General features: G+C 43.3%; 1 protein-coding gene across 1 annotated transcript in view; it reads left to right on the top strand.

The window, feature by feature from the left end:
- SUCLG2 (succinate-CoA ligase GDP-forming beta subunit) overlaps positions 1-21,399 on the top strand; it is a 165,381-nt gene that overhangs the window by 94,272 nt on the left and 49,710 nt on the right. Inside the window, exon 11 of the mRNA XM_025208842.1 lies at positions 1,808-1,950. Within this exon, the coding sequence (XP_025064627.1) occupies positions 1,808-1,950 (143 nt within the window). The remainder of the gene's footprint in view (positions 1-1,807; positions 1,951-21,399) is intronic.

The raw sequence follows: 21,399 nt of genomic DNA, 5'->3' as shown, positions 1-21,399 counted from the left end.
CCATTTTGACCTGGTAGGGCTTGAGGTTGCCACTACTGCAGGCATCCCCTAGTGAGCTGCGAGCTGGCACGGGATGGGTGCCCCAGTCTGCCTCCCTCCCCCCAGCGCAGTCCTGGATGCTGCAAGTGCGTGGTGCAGTGTGGAGTTGCCGCCAGGTTCCCCCTGCTCCCTCCCCAGCCTGTGGGCTGTGTACCCCGGGCCAGGAGAGGGAATGAACAAGGGGAAGGGGGAAGGAAGCTAAGTTCCCCCTGCTTGGAGGGCTTGGCTGTGATATATGGCTGTCCCCTGCCTCTGCCTCCTCTCTTCAGCCTCCCAAACCTCCTCCACAGGGCTCACAGCGCTCCTCTCCCCCTCCTGGGTGCTGTGGCCCTGGTGGTGGCCTTCAGCTCTGCCCTGGCCCCATGCTGTCGTCGCCCCAAGATCCCAGTCCCAGACACAGTTCTGGGAAGCCTCGTGGCAGGCAGGGAGTTTAGCCTGAAGCTGGGGCTGGGATCATGAGACAGTGACAGCGCAGAGCCGGGGCAGGGCAGAGCTGAGATCCGCTCCTTGTACGCCCCTGCCCATGAAGCTTGCGCCCATTGTAGGGGCATATGCGGGCAGCAGATCGTGGCTCTGACCCAGCCCCCATCCTGTGCTGTCACCACCCCACGACCCTGCCCTGTGATCCCAGCCTTGCTCCCCCATCCTGCTCCTGGATAGGATAGCAGCCTTGCTCCCCATCCCACATAGGGAGTTTTGGTGAGCTGTTGTGCACGGGGGCCGGAGGGTGCTGACGCAGCCTGTGACAGCTCACCGAAACAGCCTATGTGGCCCTCGGGCTCAAAACATTGCTCACCCATTAGGTTAATCAAAGGAACAGACAGCAACGTTGGAAATCTATTAACAATAGAGATATCTAAATGCATCAGATTAGAGGCCCTACATTTTTTATTATGAACTGTTTAAAGGGACATCAGCAACTTGCAAATCACATTCTCAGTTGATAGTGATGATTTATCTACTATTGTTACAGTCCTTGCTGCATTTAAAAATGCGTAGGGAATATAGGATGTTATCTGTGTTGAAGCAGATGTTAATAAAACTTCATGGAAGTTAGCTTCATGGAAGAAATCCTGCAATTTGAAACAACTTGTTGAAAAAATAAATATCCAGTTTAAAATATTCTTTATGCAGTTTTATCTCACCGAGGTTCATGAAATGAAACGTGGTTTCTCACCCTGGCAGGGGAATTGAGATAATAAGTGGATGTTATTTTACTGTGGTTTAAGAAATATTTTCCCCATTGCTCTGAGGAAGGATATTCAAAAACTTGCAAAAATGAGATGGGTCAAAATGTGGTAATCAGCTGATGAAATATAATTTAAAAAGTAACACCACCTTGACTTTCCTCCTCTAGCTTCCCACTTACTCATCCTAGTGGGCATCATTGAAAACTTTCCAGACTAAGGGGTCTGTGGTGCTAAGCACACTCATTCTGGCCGAGTTAAATGAAAGCTGAACATTACTAAGTACCTCTGAAATCCAGACAGGTATTTGACTCCTAATTGTGGGTGTAGGTGCATCCTAGTTTACACGTTTTGGTGCAGTCCTTTTTAAAACAGTAAGAGATTTCATAGTAAGTATTGGGAGGTGTTTTTTCTCTATTAGTCTGGCACGCTGCATTTGAAACGCATCTTAGAGTGAACAGGAAATGCATGAAGTTTTATAAATAGGTCTTTTCTTGTGCTGGTAGGCCAATTAAGTTGTATTTTCCAGAGTCTGAATTACATTTTGTGAAAAAATAAACTTTGTACCTTTACAATTGCAGTGAATGGAGCTGGGCTTGCCATGGCCACCTGTGATATCATTTCCCTTAATGGTGGAAAACCAGCCAACTTCCTGGACCTCGGTGGAGGTGTGAAGGAAGCCCAAGTATATCAAGCCTTCAAACTGCTCAGTGCTGACCCTAAGGTAACATGGTTGTCTTTGGAAAGGATGCTTTCTCATACAGTTCCAACCCCTGCCAAAATATACCTGAAAATATCAATGATAGCCCGGTGAACACTGAGGGTAACCTACCCGGATGATGGGCTGCTGGTTAAGACACAGGACTGGTTCAGTTTCTAGTTCAGTCTCACACTTTCTATGGGCAAGTTGCTTAGAGCTCTGTGGCTATATCCAGAAAGGGATATGGGCATTGCCAGCTTTCGGACTGGCTCTCAAAGCCCTAGATCAGGCACCTAACCTCCTCGTACAATTTGTGGGGAGAATTAGGTGCCTCAACAGTGTCAGTGGGCTGGCTGGAGAGATGTCTAAGCTTAGTTAAAAGGGTGTGCTCCTCTTGAGGTCTGAGTCACTGTCTTGGGACCCTCTTCTGCAGTCAGGCCCCTCTCCTGGGGCCTGGCCACAAGGGATTTAGATGCAGAACTGGTCCACCCTACCAGCATGGAGGGAAGTCAGGATATCTGGAGAAAAAGAACCTCAAGTGCCCTATAGACCTTTGCTGGGGAAAACCTTAAGCCTCTACAGACACCTGTAGCTCTTGTCAACATGATACCGGGGTATCTGTTGGCATAAAGCATCTCCTCATCCTGTTCCAAATATGCTGATTGATGGCCGCTATCTCCGTGGAAGTTGATGAAGCTGTGCTGAAGGACACCAGTGAAACACAGCCCAAACCACAGGGGTATATAGCTCATTTCTCTACTTCTCTACTTGATTTTTTTTCCTTTCCTCCCTTTCATTTACTTTATCTTCTCTGTTTTGTTTTTGACGTCATCTGTCTGCTCCTCTCCTCTTTTTTCAGCTGAGAAATTGCCATCTTTTGAAACTAGAGCAATGCCTTCTCCCAGCTTATTTCTCTTCGCTTCTCTTTGCAGGCTGCCTTTCCTCCTCTAGCTTTCCACTCTTTTCTGGAGTGACTGCTTAGTGTGTCCCGATGGACAGATATTTTTTCTAAGAAAAGGGGCCTGCGGAAAACTCTCTGCCCTAAGGCACACAATAAATGGGAATGTCAGAGTCCGTTGCAAGTACGAGGAGGAGCTTGGTCCAGCACAGTTTTGGAAATTATTGCCCTCATCCATTTTTAAGTTATTAACCTCCTTTCCCTTGACTCAGCCCTCGCACACTAGTCATTGTTCCCTGGCTTTTATGTTTAAGTCACCTAAAAGGCTTTGTCTGGTTTAAACGAGGCACTTCTGAACTGCCTCTCATCATCCCTGTGATTTGACTGATTTCACTTTTATCTCCCGGCACTACGACCATCAGAGATGCGGTCTCAGTTCAGGATGAGATGAGCTGGAACTCGCCGCTTGTTTTCGGCAGTAATTTATGAAGAATGCATGTAGGATTCTAAGACTAAGATTACCGAGGATCCATCTCCCTATTACATCCCGACACACTGCCTGCACCAGGGTTTGAGAGCAAAGAGTCCTCAACCTTGGTGCATATGTAATTGTCCTTCTTTCTGTGCTACTAAAGATCATCTATAAGTTTGTTTAACTATTTAAAAACACGTTTCACATCTTTGCTCTACGGCAAGCATATGGCAGTTTCATATCTAGTACTTCCTCTGCCTGAATAGTGTGCTCTCCATTGGTAAAGCCATGGATAAGATAATCTAATGAGCTTTCTCCAGTTCTTAACTAATATGAGCTTCAGTCAGCGAGGGTTATTTTGGTTAATGCAGTACTTGCAGTTCATAGGTGGTCATTAATTACCCTCCAACGTTTAACATAATTCTCACCTTATCCAAGAAAAGAAAAAAGTGTTCTTGGGAGCTTCCAGGCCAATTAATGATTGTTAACGTCTCCAAACAGCATTGAGCCTCTGAGGAAAACATAAACCAGAAAATACCCTGAGGGTTTCTGACTGCAGCATAGCACTGAACTCTTAACTGTGCTGAAATATGGCACTGGGAGCACTGGGGACTCTATCAGAGATTTAAATCTTCCTGGGGAAAAGCAAAAGATCAAGTGTGCTTTAAAAAAAGTCTCTGTGTAACTTTCTTTAAAATGTATGCATTGTCTGTAGTAAAGGAAGAATGCTAATGGGGAATAAAGTAAGCCTAGTGAAGAGGAGGGGAAGTGAAGGGCGTTCTTGTAGCTTGATAATGTGAAATGACTGTTGTCAAGGCAGCGCTTTTTAAAAAGATACCCGTCTCATTTCTTGCTGAATTCCTCCACCCCCGCCCCTAGAAACCAAACTAGACGGAGGCTTTAAAATGGAAACAACGCCTTTACAAATAGTCATGTGTTTGTGCTTTTCATCCTTTACCGGTCCTGGTTCCTGCTTTGTAGGGCTGCATGTGTCAGAGCGGCTGTTGCAATGGTTTTAACTCCTTCCTTGGACTAGTTTTCCACAACCGAACAGCTATCTATTTTTTTTTCCCCCTCCTCAGTCCTCCCCTTTTGCATGCGTTCCTGTGGTGCACGTGCTTTGGAAGGAGTTGAACTCCCCCTCCTCTCCTTCACCCCCGGAGAGGGACAGAAGGTGCCTAGCCTCTTTCCACACTTTTCCACCTGCTGAAACGTCATTGCTCCTTCAGTCCTCCTGTAACTTGGAAAAGGAGTTTGCGTTCTTCAGTATCTCAGGGCTATACTGGGCAATCCCCAGCAGAGAGATGGGCCGTGGGCTGTTACAGCCTCTCCAATGCTGCCTGTGTTTAACTCTTGTTCACGACCACGGACCTCTTGTTATGCACATTACCTCTATACCTAGGAACCTAGACCCTGACCCCGTTCTCCCCAAAAGATTTAAGAGGTCTAGACTGAGCAGAAAGAATGGGCTAGTGGACTCATTACTTCCACGTATGGAAGGATGGGCTAGTGGACTACAGGATTTAAGACACTTGGGTTTGGATCCCAGATCAGCCACTAACTTTATTCCCCATTTTGGGCAAGCCCATTGATCCACTTTGTCCATCAATTCTCTGTCTGTTAAATGGAGATGATAATATTCCCCTGCCTTACAGGGAACATAAAATACAACCAGCGATGGAAAGATACTCAGCTGGCAGAGTAATGAGGGTCATGTGGGCAGTTAAAGTCCGCTCAGAAACTGCAAGCATTTCTGTTTTGCTATTAACTAAACTAACACAGAAGGTCAGACGCAGAGATTAAATTTAAAGGTAATGCTGTAAAAAGAGAAATAAAAAAAAGGACGGAAATTATTTTTTTAATGAAATGGCCTGCTTTTTTTAATGCTGCCATTGATAATAGCAAGAGATTAATCAATTCAGTGGATGCTAACAAGTGTTTGCTTGCCATACATACAGAAAAACGGTAGTGACTGCCTGATACGAACGTTTCTCCAGGAAAACATTGTATAGTGACATCCGTTAACTTACATAAAGGAGACGACGACTGCCAAACACAAGTAAAGCTTAATTTGTTTTTCCTTCAGCCATCTCGTAGTCCAAACACAGATCGTTGTTGTACGGATATGGAAGAAGCATTTTTATTCCTGTCACTTCCCTTAGCCTGTTTGCTTATGTCGACTGCATCTCTCCGTCCACCTTCATGAAGGAAAAATAATGACACTGATGTGTCTTGTCATTAAGTTGCATGTGAAGCAGAGGTCTTGGGGCGTTTCATTTTCTAGACTTCTGAGGCAGTGAACAGAATTCGGGAAGAGGAGATCATTAGCTATTTTGCAATTCACTTATTTTCCAGCTGTGGTTAGCATGAAAGTAATATGGTTTATCCAGGCTTATTATATCAGATATTTTTATCATCCGCATATCCTTCTGTCTTGAGAGAGCTGAAATGTTTGTTTCCATGAAGGTTGTGGGCCATCACATAGCAGCTGAAGGGGGCTGTCTTTTGCTAATGTATTTTGTCTTTTGCTGTATTTTGCTAATGCATCTTGTCTTTTGCTAATGTAGCAGAGGGTTGAGTTGGATCAGTAAGAGCTTTCCAAAACGTTATAAAAATAGTAAAATTACATTTCACGCTTAAACCACTAAATTGTTCGATGCACCTGTTCTTTTTTTGTGGGTGAGTGCAGTGGCTCAGTTTATGCCTGCCATGTAACGGGTAAGGAAGACCAGGCTGGTGTTGCATCAGTATCTGTGAGGACTATGAGAGCCTGACTGAACCCTTCTCTCCTGCCAGGGATGTGAACTAAGAATTCAAACTTCATTCCCTCATTTCAAACTCTAATTTATGATAAAGCTGAGGCTTTTGCAGTCCCGAAGCCTGTCCGTGTGGACGTGTCCCGTGCTCAGCAGGCGTGTGCCCCAGCGTACGTTCAGAATTAAAGTTCAGGGTATAATGCTACATCAACCTTTTAAGTTCTGCAGAAACAAAGGAGTTAGAGGAGAGCAAAGTAGATTATGTTCCTTCCTATACATCACCAAGGAACTTTCTATTGACTTCAACTCAGCTGTATCTTTGCAGCCAACTCATTGATGCCCAGTGTTCACATAAGCTCTGTGGCAGGGATGTACAGCACCCAGTACACTTGGCTCTGGGTCCATAGCTGCACTGCAGCCATACAGATAATAAATCAGAATAATATCCGGGGGTGATTTGAAAGCAGCGTGTTTGCACGGGTATATAATTTGTCCTGCAGAATCTTTTAATGCTGGTGTCGAGGTGAGAGAAGAGAAGAACCCGGCTTGATTGTGAGTGAGATTTGCAATTTGGTGAAGATCAAGAGCAGGATTGTTAACTAAAGAGAGAACACATTAACTGTAGCTTATTTTTATTGCTTGGCTTCTTGTGTTTTCCCATGGCTTTCTCATTCAGTTGAGGTTGTGCTGGTTTTAATGAATGAGAAGTATGGTTGTTTTCTCACCATCCCAAGCTCTTTTGCCTGGGTAGGGAAGGGGCTTTATAAAAAGAAAATTCTTTAAGCACTGGTTCAGCTCCCAGCTCTGAAACATAGGTGCTCACTTTGGTGTCACTATTCTCCCCAGTTGCTGAGACCAGGGAGGTCACGGCCAAGCCACGATTCTCCCCCAGTCCTGTGGGTTTTACAGACGAAGAGGAATCTGCAAACTGCTGGATTCAGTGTGGGCAAAAGAGCTTTGTTCATCTCTAGGGAACGAGCCTTAGCATCCCCAGGTGGGAAATACCATGTCAAGGTTTAAAGAACTGATAGTTAAACAGCCACAGTAACAGGGACCATTATAGCAGAGTAGGATGTAGGAGGATAACCTGTTGGTCATGCTCTGCATGTGACCGGCAATAGGGTTTCCCAAAGTTGTAAGGATGCCAGACCACAGAACATTAGTATCCGATGACCCTCCTGCCATCTCCCCCAGCATCCAGTATCAATATGTATGCAGCGATGGCAAATAAAATGAAAGGTAAATAGTGTTCAGTTCTAGGTGCATTGCAGTGCGTTAGCATCGGATGTGTTTGAATTGTCAGATTGCTTGTCATTTCAGATAACGTAGAGAGAGCACTGTATTCTTATGCAGTCGTTAGGAACCCTTTTGCTTTCTCATTCAAATATCAGACACCCCATCCACACCTCATTACCCGGCTGTTCTTTGTACAGCATGAAAAGACTTTACGCTTTGCGTGTTTTCTGTCTCACACAATAGGGTGAAGCATGGGACGCAGCGTTAAGTCCTTGAAAAGCCACAGCTGGAGAATTGCTGTAGTGAAAAATGTCCATAGAGGCTGCATGCTAAAAGTGGGGGATTTCCTTGAGGGTAAAAGCAATCCCTAATTATTTAATTCTGGGTTGGGAGCCAAGCTGTCCTGAGTTTAATCTGGACTCTGGCAAAAACCTTGCCCTGTGGCCTGTCACTGAGGGTGATATATTAAACAAAAAAAATGGGGAGTGGGGGGGACTGTTGCTGTGCAGCTCTGCGTGACCGTCATAAGATGCCTTTCGTGTTACAGAAGCATTGAGCACCCCATGCTTGCAGTAACTTCACCTAAAAGTCAGTTATTAAGCACCTCTTGATAACACCAGGTGGGTGTCTAATGACAGAGGTGATTCGATTAGTAGGCTGTCTCGAAAACTTTAGACTTCAACCTTCGCGTTTTGTCGTTCTGCTGTCTGTAACGCTCGTCTGCCTCGGGGGGGTGCTGTGAAGATTAATTGAAGATTACATTTTACGTGAAAGACGTAAAGTGGTATCCAGGTACCAGGCTACGGCTACTGCTTCATTTCCTGTTTACAAAGCGCATCCCCCGCCTCGGCCTTTGCACGCTGAGAAGCACCCTAATCGTGGTGTTGACACCAAAATCAGTCGGCTTCCTGCTAATGAATTGATGCGGTGCGTTTCATTTGCTTCAGCTGCTGGATTTGGTGATTATTAATAATAATTCTGTGTCCCTGGGGGTGCAGTTGAGCTCGGAGCCCATTTTGCAAAGATCTCTGCAAAGACCCAGCCTTGCTTCCCCCAGAGGTTCCAGATCAGTGACTGAGCTGGGAGGGAAGGCATTGCATCTCCTTACTCTGTAGTGCAGATGAAGGTATAACACATTAGCTCAAGAGAGGTTTATTGGAAAGGGGTGCTAGGATTTGCTGCCTGTGATAAAGCGAACAGAAATAGATCATTTCATTTGGACCCACAATAGAAAGTGTGGAGGAGATTCTCAAATGGCTGTTAACCGTTTTGAAATTCTGGATGTGTTGGCTCATGGGGATTTTGAGAGTGTCACGTTCCTATCATAATGTCCTAGTGATTAGGGACAGAAAAGACCTTTCTGATCCCCGAAGCACCTTGCAAGGCTTGAAAAAGAGTTGCAAGGAGTGTGTCCTGTTTTCTACATCAGAGATATGCAAATGTCTTAGCTTTAATTGACAACAGTAGGGCTGCTTATGGGTGACGGTGTCATTCCCTTTTCCTAGGTGTCTTAATGCAGTGGCGCTCAACCGCTGGCCCGTTCTCCAGCCTGGGGATAACCACAGGGCTGGATATGTCAACTGGGGGAGCAGTGACAACCTTAACTGTCATGGCTTCCAGAGCCACAGCATTTATTGCTGCCACTGCTCGCCCGCTGCCAAGTTACACGACCCATGGGGAGCCCTGCAGGTCGGATAACACCACCCCACGTGCCAAATCGTGCCAGAGCACCGGGTTGCCCTACTGTTGGATCCAATGCATGAGGTTGGGTTGGAGAGCAAGATTGTACCTTCAAACCAACCCCATGTGCTGACCCTAGACTGGGATGCAGCCCACAAATTGGCCCTGTACCACCCATCTGGCCTGCTGCTGCCTTAGTGCTTTAATTTAGTTTCATCTGAGCTGTATCCGTGAGAAGTTGCTTGCAACAGAGGTTAATAAAATCCTGTCCAAAATGAATTTATAAGAATCCTCTAGTCTTCTTTCACAGTCCTAGCATTAGAAATAGACTTTCATCTCATCTAGGGTTTTTCTTCTTAAAAGAACTTGATAGCTTATTGCCAGTATTATTTATGGAAATCTGTGATCTGACTCTCTGCTTCAAAAAAAAATTTTTTTTAAAGATAATTGCAATATCTATACACTTCAGTGGTTGCTGCGAAGCACCACTTGTTCATGCCCAGAACTTTCTGGAGAAGGGGATTGCAGGTCCAGATCGTTGGTCTTTGCCTATGCCCCACTCCCACTGTGGTCCTCAAAACCAGGGCACAGTCATAGCGGGGCTAGCGAGGCATGGCCTGCCATGGATCTCAGGGTCTCTGGATCTCAGGGTCTCTGAGTCCTGATGGACGTAGCTGGTGGCGACAGGGGATGAGCAAAGGGCTGTGCAAATACAGGCCTTGCTCACCTCTCTGCTGCCCAACCCTAGCTATCGGTCCTGGGACCCTGCTGCTGCTGCCACCCAGACGTGGATCCACAGTGCCCCCACCAGAACCACTGCAGCTGCCCTTCACCCCACAGGCCTAGTCTGGGAGGTGTGGATCTGGCTCAGGGCCTACAGTAAGTTTGACCCTCCCTGGCCTAGTCATATTTCTGGGTTCCACATATTGAGATTTCTTTCTAGCTCAAATAATAAAAGTTGTGGCGAGTCTTGTAAGCTATGCACTGAGCATGTCGGGTCTTTTGCCGAATACCTGGTAGCAGTCGCTATATATTATAGCGCGTGAGTCTTCAGTGCCTAGTTAAAGGCAATGACATGCCAGCCTAATAGATTAGAAAAGTATTTGATTCTTTATTGTACTTTACAATTTGCTTAGATTTTTTTTAAAGGTTCATTTTGACTCATATTACAATGCATTAAATGTGAGAAGTGAAGAGGTTTTTGGGTACCCTAGTCAAATTGGTAGTTCATCCCACTGGGATGAGTAATTGATTATGAATCTTATTACAGATAATCCATCTTGCACGTTTAGAGGGCAGGCGAGACTCTAATCAAATTATAAGGTCATATAGGTAGGAAATAAAGCATAATTAGAAGTCTTAGATTACCCTGGTTAGCAAAGTTATTCTATAGAGAAAAGAGCATTTTAATAGCCATTAATATGAAGTGCTTGGCTTGTTAAGGCTGTCAGAGAAAGCATTTGTTCCTTCCATCAAAATGAAGGGTTTTGGTCATCTTACCCTCAGCTGTCCCTAATGGAGATAAATCTAAAGTGGGAACTTTATATATCAAGCTGGGTAGGACATGATGTTCTTCTGTCTTCAGTATTAAAATGAGCAGCTTGATTTTTGGCATTTTAGAAGCCCTCTCAGTAATTTATACAAAATCGTTGCTGAAGAATACCCCTAGATCTTGGCATTTCTGTGTCCAGACACCCTTCCTTTAAAAATGTTGGTGATATGTTAAACCTTTTTACTCTTTGCAATTTTCCTTTTTTTTTTTATAAAGCTAAGAATCCAGTTTGGCAAAGGTTACTAAGTGAAAGGACTGTGCCTAGAGAGAGGTCTGCAGTCTTAAGTAAAGGAAGGGTTTTTATTTTTTTTTTTTAAAGAGGTTTTTATGATTGAACTGAAACCAGGTATATCACCTTCCTGCGGCACCTGCACAAATCTGGTTATCATGAGAGTGAGATGGGAGGCATTTCTGTAGAAATCTGGCTGCTGTACTTGACCCTGCAATGAGAATGATCTCAGGACAACTTTACACTCTTTTTATATGTGGTGTATTAGGAATGGCTGAGAGTAGGTAGTGACATTTTAGATCATTGATGAATTCTGTGTGTCATCTAACAGTGAGATTGGGGGAGTGGGGCAGTGTGATAACGTGAAAACATTATTAAGGATAACTTTTTAAGAAAGTCTAAGTAATAGACTTTAGTCTAATAGACTTTAGCTCTAGTAACTGCCAAGGCTGAAGGAAAAGACCTATTATTAATCCATCTCAGCTACCGTGCTAAATTCACGTCTCGAATTCTTGAAAGATCTGGTTATGTATGCTCTCTGAAAGAACAAGATATTTCTGGGGGGGTTTCCTATTCCTCTCCACTTCTGAGAGGCGATGCCTGTCTCTTCTCTTGTCTCTCTCTCTCTCTAATTTCTCTCCTTTACTCTCTAGAGTTTTCCTGTTAGAGTATGATTTACTCTGTTTCAGAAAGAAAGGAAGTCCTTTTATTCTTTTATTGAACTCCTAAGTTCAGTCAGCTTGATCACATTTTCAGGGTAACTTCACTCTAATTTGGATGGCAACTTTCTCAGAGTCAGAGCTTCGTTTTCTGAGAGTATGCATTTATATGCACTTCCAGGATCGTCCACTGAGAATTGCCTTTCACAACTGGAGGAGTTTTCTGTAAGCAAAGTACTTTGCACATGCATATCTGTTAGCGTTCCCATGAGGCAGCCATCACATATCCTTGCTAATTATTTTTCATTCAGTTTATCTATGGTTTCTTCATTAATCGTTATCTGTTAGCACTCTAGCATTTTGCAAACATCCCGTTTTTTCTCAGCTAAAACTCCAATAGGATACTTTTTGTGCAAACATTCTGGATGTCTTGTTCTAGCACTTGGAGACTTAAGTTAGCAAACATTATACCAAAAAAAATCCACTCAAAGTATTAACCCTTAACGTTTTGGATTGCATTTTATCATTTGCTAATGATATAGTCATACAGTCATTGATCAAATTCCCTTTTTGTGCCAGGTAAAGTCCTAGGAAGAATTCTGTGTTTTTGCAAATTGTTTCTTTTCTGCCAGGACTCTCAGTGGATTTAAGTGTATTTTTTTTTCCACCCCTCCTTTTCTGTGAGACCGCATTGAGCTATGATCTAGTATATTCTCCTTCCATATTACAAGATGCTATTTTAACTTGCTATGGATGCACTGTGCAATGTATTAGGGAGAAAAGTGATTTTAATGCCTTTATTTGATAAATGGAGTGTAATATTGTATCTCGAAATGATGATGTTGATTTATGCTTGAAAACTAGCACATTTAGAAAGATAAGGCATGGGTCTTTGCTAACTACGATGGATGAGTTCGTACAAGGTTTAAAATTTAAAAAGTTGATATTCACCCCAATTCCTTTTCTTTTGTGTCAGATGAAATATATTTCCTCGGTAAACTAAGTGTCTGATCCTATTTCTGGGAACTCCCATTGACTTTAAAAGCAGCTGTATTTGATGCTCAGCCTGTCTTCATATAGACGATAAGCTTTGGGGGCAGATGCTGTCTTTATTCTGGTTGTACGCACAGTACCTTGGGATGCCAGTCCTCAGCTGATGACATGCAGCATTATGGCAAAATGCCAAGTATAAATATTAAACATATACCTTCATTGAAATAATTTAAAAGATCTTTAAAAATCCTTCTTATTTAGCAGTTAAGAGTTTAGACTTAATGCAAAAAACCCCCACAGATTTTTAAAAGCACCCATTTAATTCTAATCCTATTGAAGTGATAGAACTGACTAGAAAAGTGGAGTGCTTTTCCCAGAAGATTTGGCTTTTTTCAGTTAAAAATTATAACCTTAGAATTTTTAGGCAAAAGAAGTTTTATTTTATAACAGCAGAAGTAAGCGTTTCTGAAGGAAAGAAGACTTATTCCAGTAAAAAAATGTTGAGTTGAAAACTTGCTTTCCAAATAGTTTTAATGGAAATTTTCAACCATTTCTAGCATAGTGCTTTTGCATATCCCATAAAAGAATGACATAGATGAGTTTATAATAAATATATGTAGAGTTAAATGGTAGCTATATAGTCTGCAGGCAGAAAGATTTTACAGAACCTTTCCACAACGGGTTCATATTTGTGGCTGATGGAAAGAACAAGATAACTTTGCAAAAGGTTTTTATTTCAGAAAGGAAAGAAAAACCTGAACTGAGAGAGGTGAGTAAGAATGAAAGGACCTTCCCACCCTCACATCCTTATAACTCACAGAATCATAGAAAATGAGGGCTGGAAGGGACCCTAGGAAGTTGCATCTATTCCAGCCCCAGCTACATCATCCCAGCCAAGGCTTTGTCTAGCCAGGTCTTAACCTCCGAGGATGGAGAGTCCACCACTTCTCTGGGTAACCTGTTCCAGTGTTTTAATACCCTCCTCATGAGAAAATTCTTCCTGATATCTAACCTAAACTTCCCTTGCCACAACTTGAGACTGTTGCTTGTGTCCTCTGCCACCACTGAGAACAGTCCAGCTCCATCCTCTTTCAAACCCCACTTAAGATAGGTGAAGGCTGCTATTAAATCCACTCTCAGCCTTCTCTTCTCCAGACTGAATAAACCCAGTCCCCGCAGCCTCTCACCAGTCCTGTCCCCCAGCCCCCGAACCATTTTTCTTTCCCTCCTCTGGACTCTCCAATGCGTCCACATCCTTCCTGCAGTGGGGGACCCACAACTGGACACAGGACTCCAGATGTGGCCTCGGCAGTGCTGAATAGAGGGGAAGAATCACTTCCCTTGACTTATTAGCAACACTCCTACCAATGTAGCCCAAGATGCCGGTAGCCTTCTTGGCAACAAGGGCACACTGCTGGCTCATATTCACTTTATTGTCCACTGCCACCCCCAGGTCCTTTTCTGCAGAGCTGGTTTCTGCAGAGCCCAGCCAGTCAGCCCCAGCCTGTACTGGTGTATGGGATACTTTCATCCTAAGTGCAGGACTTTGCACTTGTCCTTGTTGACCCTCATGAGATTCCTTTTGGCCCAATCCTCTAGTTTGTCAAAGTCACTCTGAATCCTAGCCCTACCCTGCAGCATATCTACTACTCCCCCCAGCTTCGTATCATCTGCAAACTTGCTGCGGGTGCGCACTATCCTATCTTCCAGTCGTTGATGAAGATATTGAACAAAACCAGCCCCAGGACCAACCCCTGGGGCACTTCACTTGATACCGGCTGCCAACTAGACATTGAGCCATTGATTTCTACCTTCTGAGCCCGATGCTCCAGCGAGTTTTCTATCTGCCTTACAGTCCATTCATCCAGCCATTACTTCCTTCGGTTGCCTGCAAGAATGTTGTGGGAGACCGTATCAAAAGCCTTGTTAAAATCAGGGTACACCACATCCACCGGTCTCCCTGCATCCACAGAGCCAGTCACCTCGTCGTAGAAGGTAATCAGGTTGATAAGGCATGAGTTGCCCTTGGTGAATCCATGCTGTTCCCAATCACTTTCTCTTCCTCAAAGTACTTAGAAATGGATTCCTTAAGGATCTGCTCTGATTTTTTCCAGGGACTGAGGTGAGGCTGACTGCTCTAGTTCCCTAGATCCTCCTTTTTCCCTTTCTTAAATATGGGCATATTTGCCCTTTTCAAATCATCCAGGACCTTTCCCAATTGCCATGAGTTTTCAAAGATGATGGCCAATGGCTCTGCAGTCACAACTGCCTTAGCACCCTCGGGTGCATCCCATTTGGCCCCACGGACTTATATATGTCCAGCTGTTTTAAATAGTCCCGAACCTGTTCTTTGCCACTGCTGGCTGCTCACCTCCTTGCCAAACAGAGCTGCCCGGTGCAGTAGTCTGGGAGCTGACCTTACCTGTGAAGATGGAAGCAAAAAAGGCAGTGAGTATTTCAGCCTTTTGTGCATCCTCTGTCACTAGGCTGCCTCCCCCATTCAGCAAGGGACCCACACTTTCCCTGATCCTCCTCTTGCTGCCAACATACTTGTAGAAATCCTTCTCGTTCCCCTGGAGTAGGCCAGGCTCTGTGCTATTTAAGACTGATTTCCAACGAGTGAAGAAATTTACTTCTCATTGCAGCAACAGTCAAATGTTAAAGTGGCATATTTTGACTGTGTGTCTGGTGGTTTGGGAAGAAAAATTAGGTCTAACAAATACTGTCATATTTTTCATTTTTTCACTTTTTTGACTGCAGCTGCAATTTATATTAATGGTTCAAAGATGAGTGATGTCTATATTGAAATATTTGTATTATAGAGTTGTGAGGGAAGCAGAGAGAAATATTTTTGAGCAGGCTTTAATTTCCTTTTCCTCATAACTTTGAATTATAGTGCAACTGTGCTCCTTAATTTTTTAAGAATAGACTTTTCTGATTTCACTTAACATTGTGCATATCGGTATACATGCAACAACATACAGATGCAGATTTTTAAAGGAGACTTCAGAATTCAAGCCAGCATGTATGTGCCTGTCTCTCAGGCACTTTTGGTAATCCCAGACGTACCCACGCAGCAAACTAAACGAATTTATTCAATTTAATTTATTTTCTCAGTGACCACCATATGCACACAAGGATAAGGATAAATCCACACATGATTTTATATGGTTGTGTATACTGTAAGAACGAGCTATATTCCCATGGTGGTCACACAGCCTGTTTCACTACTTAATACGGCTTCTTCCACAATCAAAGCTATGCACTTTCCAATGGGGTATACGCAAAATGGACTTGGAGCCATTATTTGTCACAAGCCATCCATGGACCTTTAACATGTGAATTAGACCTGTGAAGTCAGCTACAGTTAGACACAACTGTTCATTTGCATACACGAGCTAGCTGAATATGTGTATGTGGTTATATGATAATTACACATGCAAAAGATGCATGCACTTTGTTAAAAAACCTAGCCCTAATTGTTTCATGTGAACATGAGCAAACCAATGAGCTGATCTGAAGTTTCTCACATTTAAGCTGTGAAAGACTGAAGGGGAAGAGGGAACACTCTTGTCTGGTGTGCATGAATAAAATTTAGGAACTTTTGAGCCAAGTGTAGCCACCGGGCCTTTAGAGGTCATGACGGAGCGTAGTCTCTTCATGCGGAGAGAAGCTTAGCAGCTATACCAGAGTGCTAACAACAAACCGCATGCTAGAGACACCGAATTTCATTTCCTACCGGCTGAGATTGTGGCTATAACTGGTGTTCCATTTGCCAAAAGGAGAAAAAAAAATCTTTAATTTAGTTTACAAACACATGGCAGATTGAGTTGTATTCACAAATGAACTCCAACTGAGAATGTTATTAAGCATGAGAGTTAATACAAAGCTTTATTCTTTTTGACAAGGCAATGCCAACTGTATGTGATTAAAGCAGAAGCTTTAAAGTACATGTCCCCCATTGATCATAGATTTTGAATTAATAGAGAGATGCAGAAAAAGTAAACAATTCTTATTGAGGAAAGAGAGACAATTAAATGCTTGTGGGTTGTAGACTAAAATAAAGCTTTGAAAAAAAAGTTGCCAACAGTTTGTTTATTTTTTAACTAAATCCTGATTAAGTTACCCACCTAGAATACTGTGATAAGTCTGCCCAGTCTTTCAAAAAACACAAGAAAGAAAAAATCAATTATTGGGGGAAATGAATGAATGTGCAGAGTCAATATTTTATAGCAGGTGATGAAACTTGAATGCCTGATGCCCAGCAAATCATTTGATTTAAAGGTTTGGGACTGCAATGCATGACTTTTCATTGAAGAAATATAAAAGAGCAAATTACTGTTCGCTGGAAAGTCACAGAAACCTTATCAGAATTGTTTAGTTCCTGCTGGTCCCTGGAGGTTTTCGTCTTCAACCACTGATTGAGTATGTGCTCTCTGAATTGTGAAGGATTTGCCTTTCATCAAAACTTTCATGGGGCCCTTACACATTTGTTGCTGGAATTTTGTGTGTTGCTTTGCAAAGAAACTCAAATATACTTTTGTTTTTACTTCATCTTACATAGAACAGATGTAATTGAACTGAAAGGATAAAATAAAAGCAGTTTACACAGAAACCAAATCTACATTTCAGCAATTTCAGCCCATATTCCATAACATTGCTAAAAATCCTTTACTTAATTTTGTTTTGTTTCCATCCAAGAACACAGCAGCACTGTTTCCAGTTGGTATCAAGTAGACATGCATGTTCAGCCCCTTCAGGTTTTCTCCATTGAATTATTACTATTTTTGTCCCCTCTTCCTCCATATATAGGAGTGGTGAAATACATAAACTCCATGCCACCGAGTTGTCTCAGCGGGAAGGTGTGTAGTGAAAGCCAGCCACATCCTGGTACCTTCACCATCAAAGGGCATTTTTCCATGTGCTATGGGACGTGGCACGGCATGTGAATTAGCAACCCACACTAATCAAAAGTGCAGTGCGTGGCGTGTATCAGTGTCACCGCGCATCCCCGTGCTAAAAAAATGATGGCAGGGCGCTTTCGACTAAAGCTCATTGAACACGTTTTCTTTTGAAGCGACGCTGATACACATGACGTGGGAGGTTGCCGGAGCACATCAATTTCCGTGCTCCAACCGATTTGATTAATCGAGTCTGGTCCGACATACTGGCTTTTCAGAGTGTCTCTGTGCAGGTGTATAGGAGCCCAAAGAGTAGTGCCTAATCCTGCAGGTGGCCCTGTACAATTCGGGCAATGAGATGACTTTCAAGTAATGTTATTCAGCCTACATAAGACCCTACAACTTTTGGGGCTCATAATGCAACACAAATTATGCCCCCCGAAGGGGTATGTCTGCATATGTGTGGCGATTTATGGAGCGCACAGACCTACCCACCAAGAACCATTCATGGTGACAGAAGGTTTCCTCCTTCTGCTCTGTAAATCTCAGATACACTCTGTTTTGGTTTGAATATAGGAACCAAAGCATGCTATCAATTGAATATATAATTCGTATTTATATTCATAATATTTCCCTGAGATGAATAGAATTAAGGATTGTTTATAATGGAGATATGTGTTGCACTTCATTGTCATTAGAGATAAACAGGGATCTGGCTTTTCAGTTTGACATGGAAAAATGCGGATTTTTGGCTTTAAAGGGCTGCGGGGGCTGTGGGTCGGGGGTGAGGGGCACTGCAGGACCAGGGATCTTCAGCTAGGGAGTAAGGGGCAATGGCAGGGGCAGGGCATGGGCATATCAGAGCTGCTCAGCGCCACAAAGGAGTGGCTGGGGACAGCCGCAGCTGGACCTGCATGCTGGTGAGCAGAGGGGGCAGGAGGAGCTCTGATTTTTCATGATAAAAAACGAAAATCAAATGCCAAAATATATAGGTATTTAGAATGGATTTTATTATAATGATTGTGGCACTGGTAGGCTTCCAAACTGCTTTAAAACTAAATATATCAATAAAACATTGTGTTCAACTGATACATATATATATATATATACCTTTTCTCTTTGGCTCCTTGCTTGATGATATTTCATGTCTTTATTAACTGCGCCTGGCTGGTTTCAGTCGACCTGTTTTCCAGACAATAAATGCCGTAGTGTTGATGATCAGTGGCTCTTCAACAAATATGTGTTATTCTGCATCTTGACTTTATAGCTCAGGAACGAACCTTGGAACAAGACTCAAGTTTTGCCACCTTACAAATCGGTGTTAGCAATTATGCTGCCGTTTGATATTGCCAGATGCCCTCATGACACTTCTGTGATTATAACCAACTAATGGTAATATATCAGGCTTTTGTACTTTTTGTAGAGTTAAGAATAAATTGACAAGTAAATCTTTTCTGCTAAGATAAAATGCCTAGCCACAAATGCAACAACATCTGTAGATTGCAGAAATGGATAATGTTTGCAGTTTCTCAGTGTGTTGGGGCTTAAACATCTGAAAGCTATTTGTCTTCATTAGAAGGGTTATCTGGATTGTATGTTCAGAGAATCTGAATATTTTATGTCATATAAAGATGCTCATTAATTTAATGCTTAAGAGGAGAGAGAGGAGACAGTGGTTAATTCGTGATGTCTCTCACTCTTTAGACTCATCCCGCCCCTAATGTGATCCACAGTGTGTTCAGCTAGATCTCTTGAGCCAGCAGCTACTTGGCTCAGGAGGTCCTGAGCTAATCCTGAGGATAATACAGGACGTGAGCACCCAGAATTTTTTGTTGAGTGAGCTGTGGAGAAGGGTTTTAATATCAAATTTCACTGTGCAGAAATCAGTCCCACATTTGCTGTATCCTGCAATCATCAAACAGGGCGATCAAACTCACAGATGTAGTTTGGGCTTCAGTAGCTCATCTGATAAAGGACAGAGAACTTGCATATGTATGTATCCTTACCCATTTAGTAGCTTTTGGGATAGTAGTCGTAACAAGATCAATCAAATGCCTTCTCCCCTGAATCACAATTAAATTAATTGCCTGACAGCTTGCCATTAAAGGCATTTTTTTTGCAAAAATCTAGTTGGTGTAGTAAAAGATACCCCCTCTACCACGAGCTCTGATTCCTTATCCCCTAAACTGATAGAGGTCCTGGTTATTTATTCATTCGTAATGTGCCTGATTTGCACTGCCCCTTCTCCTCCTGAGTAGTTCCTCGCCCCACCAGTAGTCTTCCTGCTGCTGCTTTTACCAGGGCTGCTTGTGGCAGAAGGGACTACTTATCCAAAAGGAGAGGCGTTGAGCCAGACCCACAGTGATAAATTCCTTCATATCTTTCAAAAAATACAAGTGAAGAGAAATGCTCTGATTTAGTACAGGTAATCCTCGTCCTCCTCCTTCATTTCCCCGTGTGTTTCTAAGGTAGATTTTTCACAAGCGGCATTCTCTCAGCCCTGCAGCAAACCATTAAAATATCGGGGCAATCGGGTGCACTTTTTCTGTACAAATTTTACTGCGTGTTCCACAGTAATTTAAGTCTGTGGTACCTTGCGTGCATAATAAACCTGGAGGGGGGTTGTGAAAGGAGTCAGATTTTTACCTTCCCTTTTAAAGCTGCTTTATTTAAAAAAAAAAAAAAAGCATTTGGCAGGACAGAGCTGCTACGGAGGCTTGGAGTAAAGCCCTGATTGCCCTGTCAGTCAGAGCTCGGAGGAACTTGGAACTTCGCAGATTGATGCTTGACAGAATAATTAGAAAACTGTCACTTGAAGTAACCGCTGTAGTGTTCCCTAAAGAAATGCGCCTATGCCAAATATGCGCTGTCCAAATCTAGAGGTTAAATGTTCAGTAAGACAAAACACAGCGTGTCACTAGAGAAAATTACTTTAAACACGTTGCGGAAATGATGCTCCACCAACCTCTACACAACGACTACACCGTTTATTGAACCCACCTGCTTTCATCTCGCCCCGGCGTTCGAGAGCTTTTGAGCCCTGTGCTGTTAGTGTGATCTTAAAATGTCAATGCCTCACTAAACTATTAAGCAAAATAGGGGCTTTGGGATTTATTTTTGTTGTTGTTGCTGTTTCAAGTGAAAACATTTCTAACACTGCTTTTCACTTCTCTGTAGGCTCTTAACACAGCCGCCGTCACTGCCGTAACCGAGTGCCTTTCGCTAGGGTTAGAGTCATAGAAAAGTTAGGGTTGGAAGAGGCTTGGAGTCCAAGCGCCCTTGCTCAAGGCAGGATTGCGTCCGTCTAAGCCAGCCCAGACTTTGGGATGTGACTTATACCCATCATGCAGGCTAGTGTCTCTGTGGGTCTTCTTTTTACTTCTTTATTTTTATACTGTAAATGCTGCTGTGTCTTAGCTGGCGACGGCAGGTCTGAGAAGCGCATTGTGGGGTTTTAGCAGAAAATGGCAAAGTTTGCTGTGGCTCTTAGCTCATGTGGGAATTGCCCCTGTAATCTCAAACTGGCTCCCCAAAAATCTCTGTGTCCTGGACGGAGGAGCTTAAGGACCATAACTGTTGACCCAGCGCTGGTTTGTCCTTGCCCAGTGTCTGTGCAAGAGGCTGAATCTAATTGTGCATAATTAACAGAATGAAAAGCAACTCGTCCAAGGTGGTGGTGGGGTTCTTCCTGTGTGTGCTTTAGTGGCATTACATACCCAAGCGTGCTTGGAAGGACATGCCACCCAGTTTCCTTCCTGTGGTTACACATGCTACATATAAGCTGTGGACAGCAAACCTGTAGCTTATTTCCTTGGGCAGGTAAAAAAAGGAAGTCTTTACCAAGCGATTTTAAATCAAGGTGTTGTTTATGCCATATCCATACTCCTCTATGATAGCCCTTCCATAAGCTATCTAGCCCCTTGTCTAGGCAGGGCAGATGCCTGGAAAGAAGTATTATAAGCTTGGCTTGTGTAGTCACAGTGCTTATATTTACCCTCTGCAGTCCAACCTAGGGTTTATAATTTGATAGCATTGATGCCGTTGGGAGTGTTTGCCCGGTCTATTCATGAATCGTCTGCTAACGCAGTGTGAGGTTA

Source organism: Alligator sinensis, unplaced genomic scaffold (assembly GCF_000455745.1).
Source record: "Alligator sinensis unplaced genomic scaffold, ASM45574v1 scaffold937_1, whole genome shotgun sequence".
Lineage (NCBI taxonomy): Eukaryota > Metazoa > Chordata > Crocodylia > Alligatoridae > Alligator > Alligator sinensis.
Note: the sequence above shows the minus strand (reverse complement) of the source record. Positions and strands in the feature narration are given on the sequence as shown.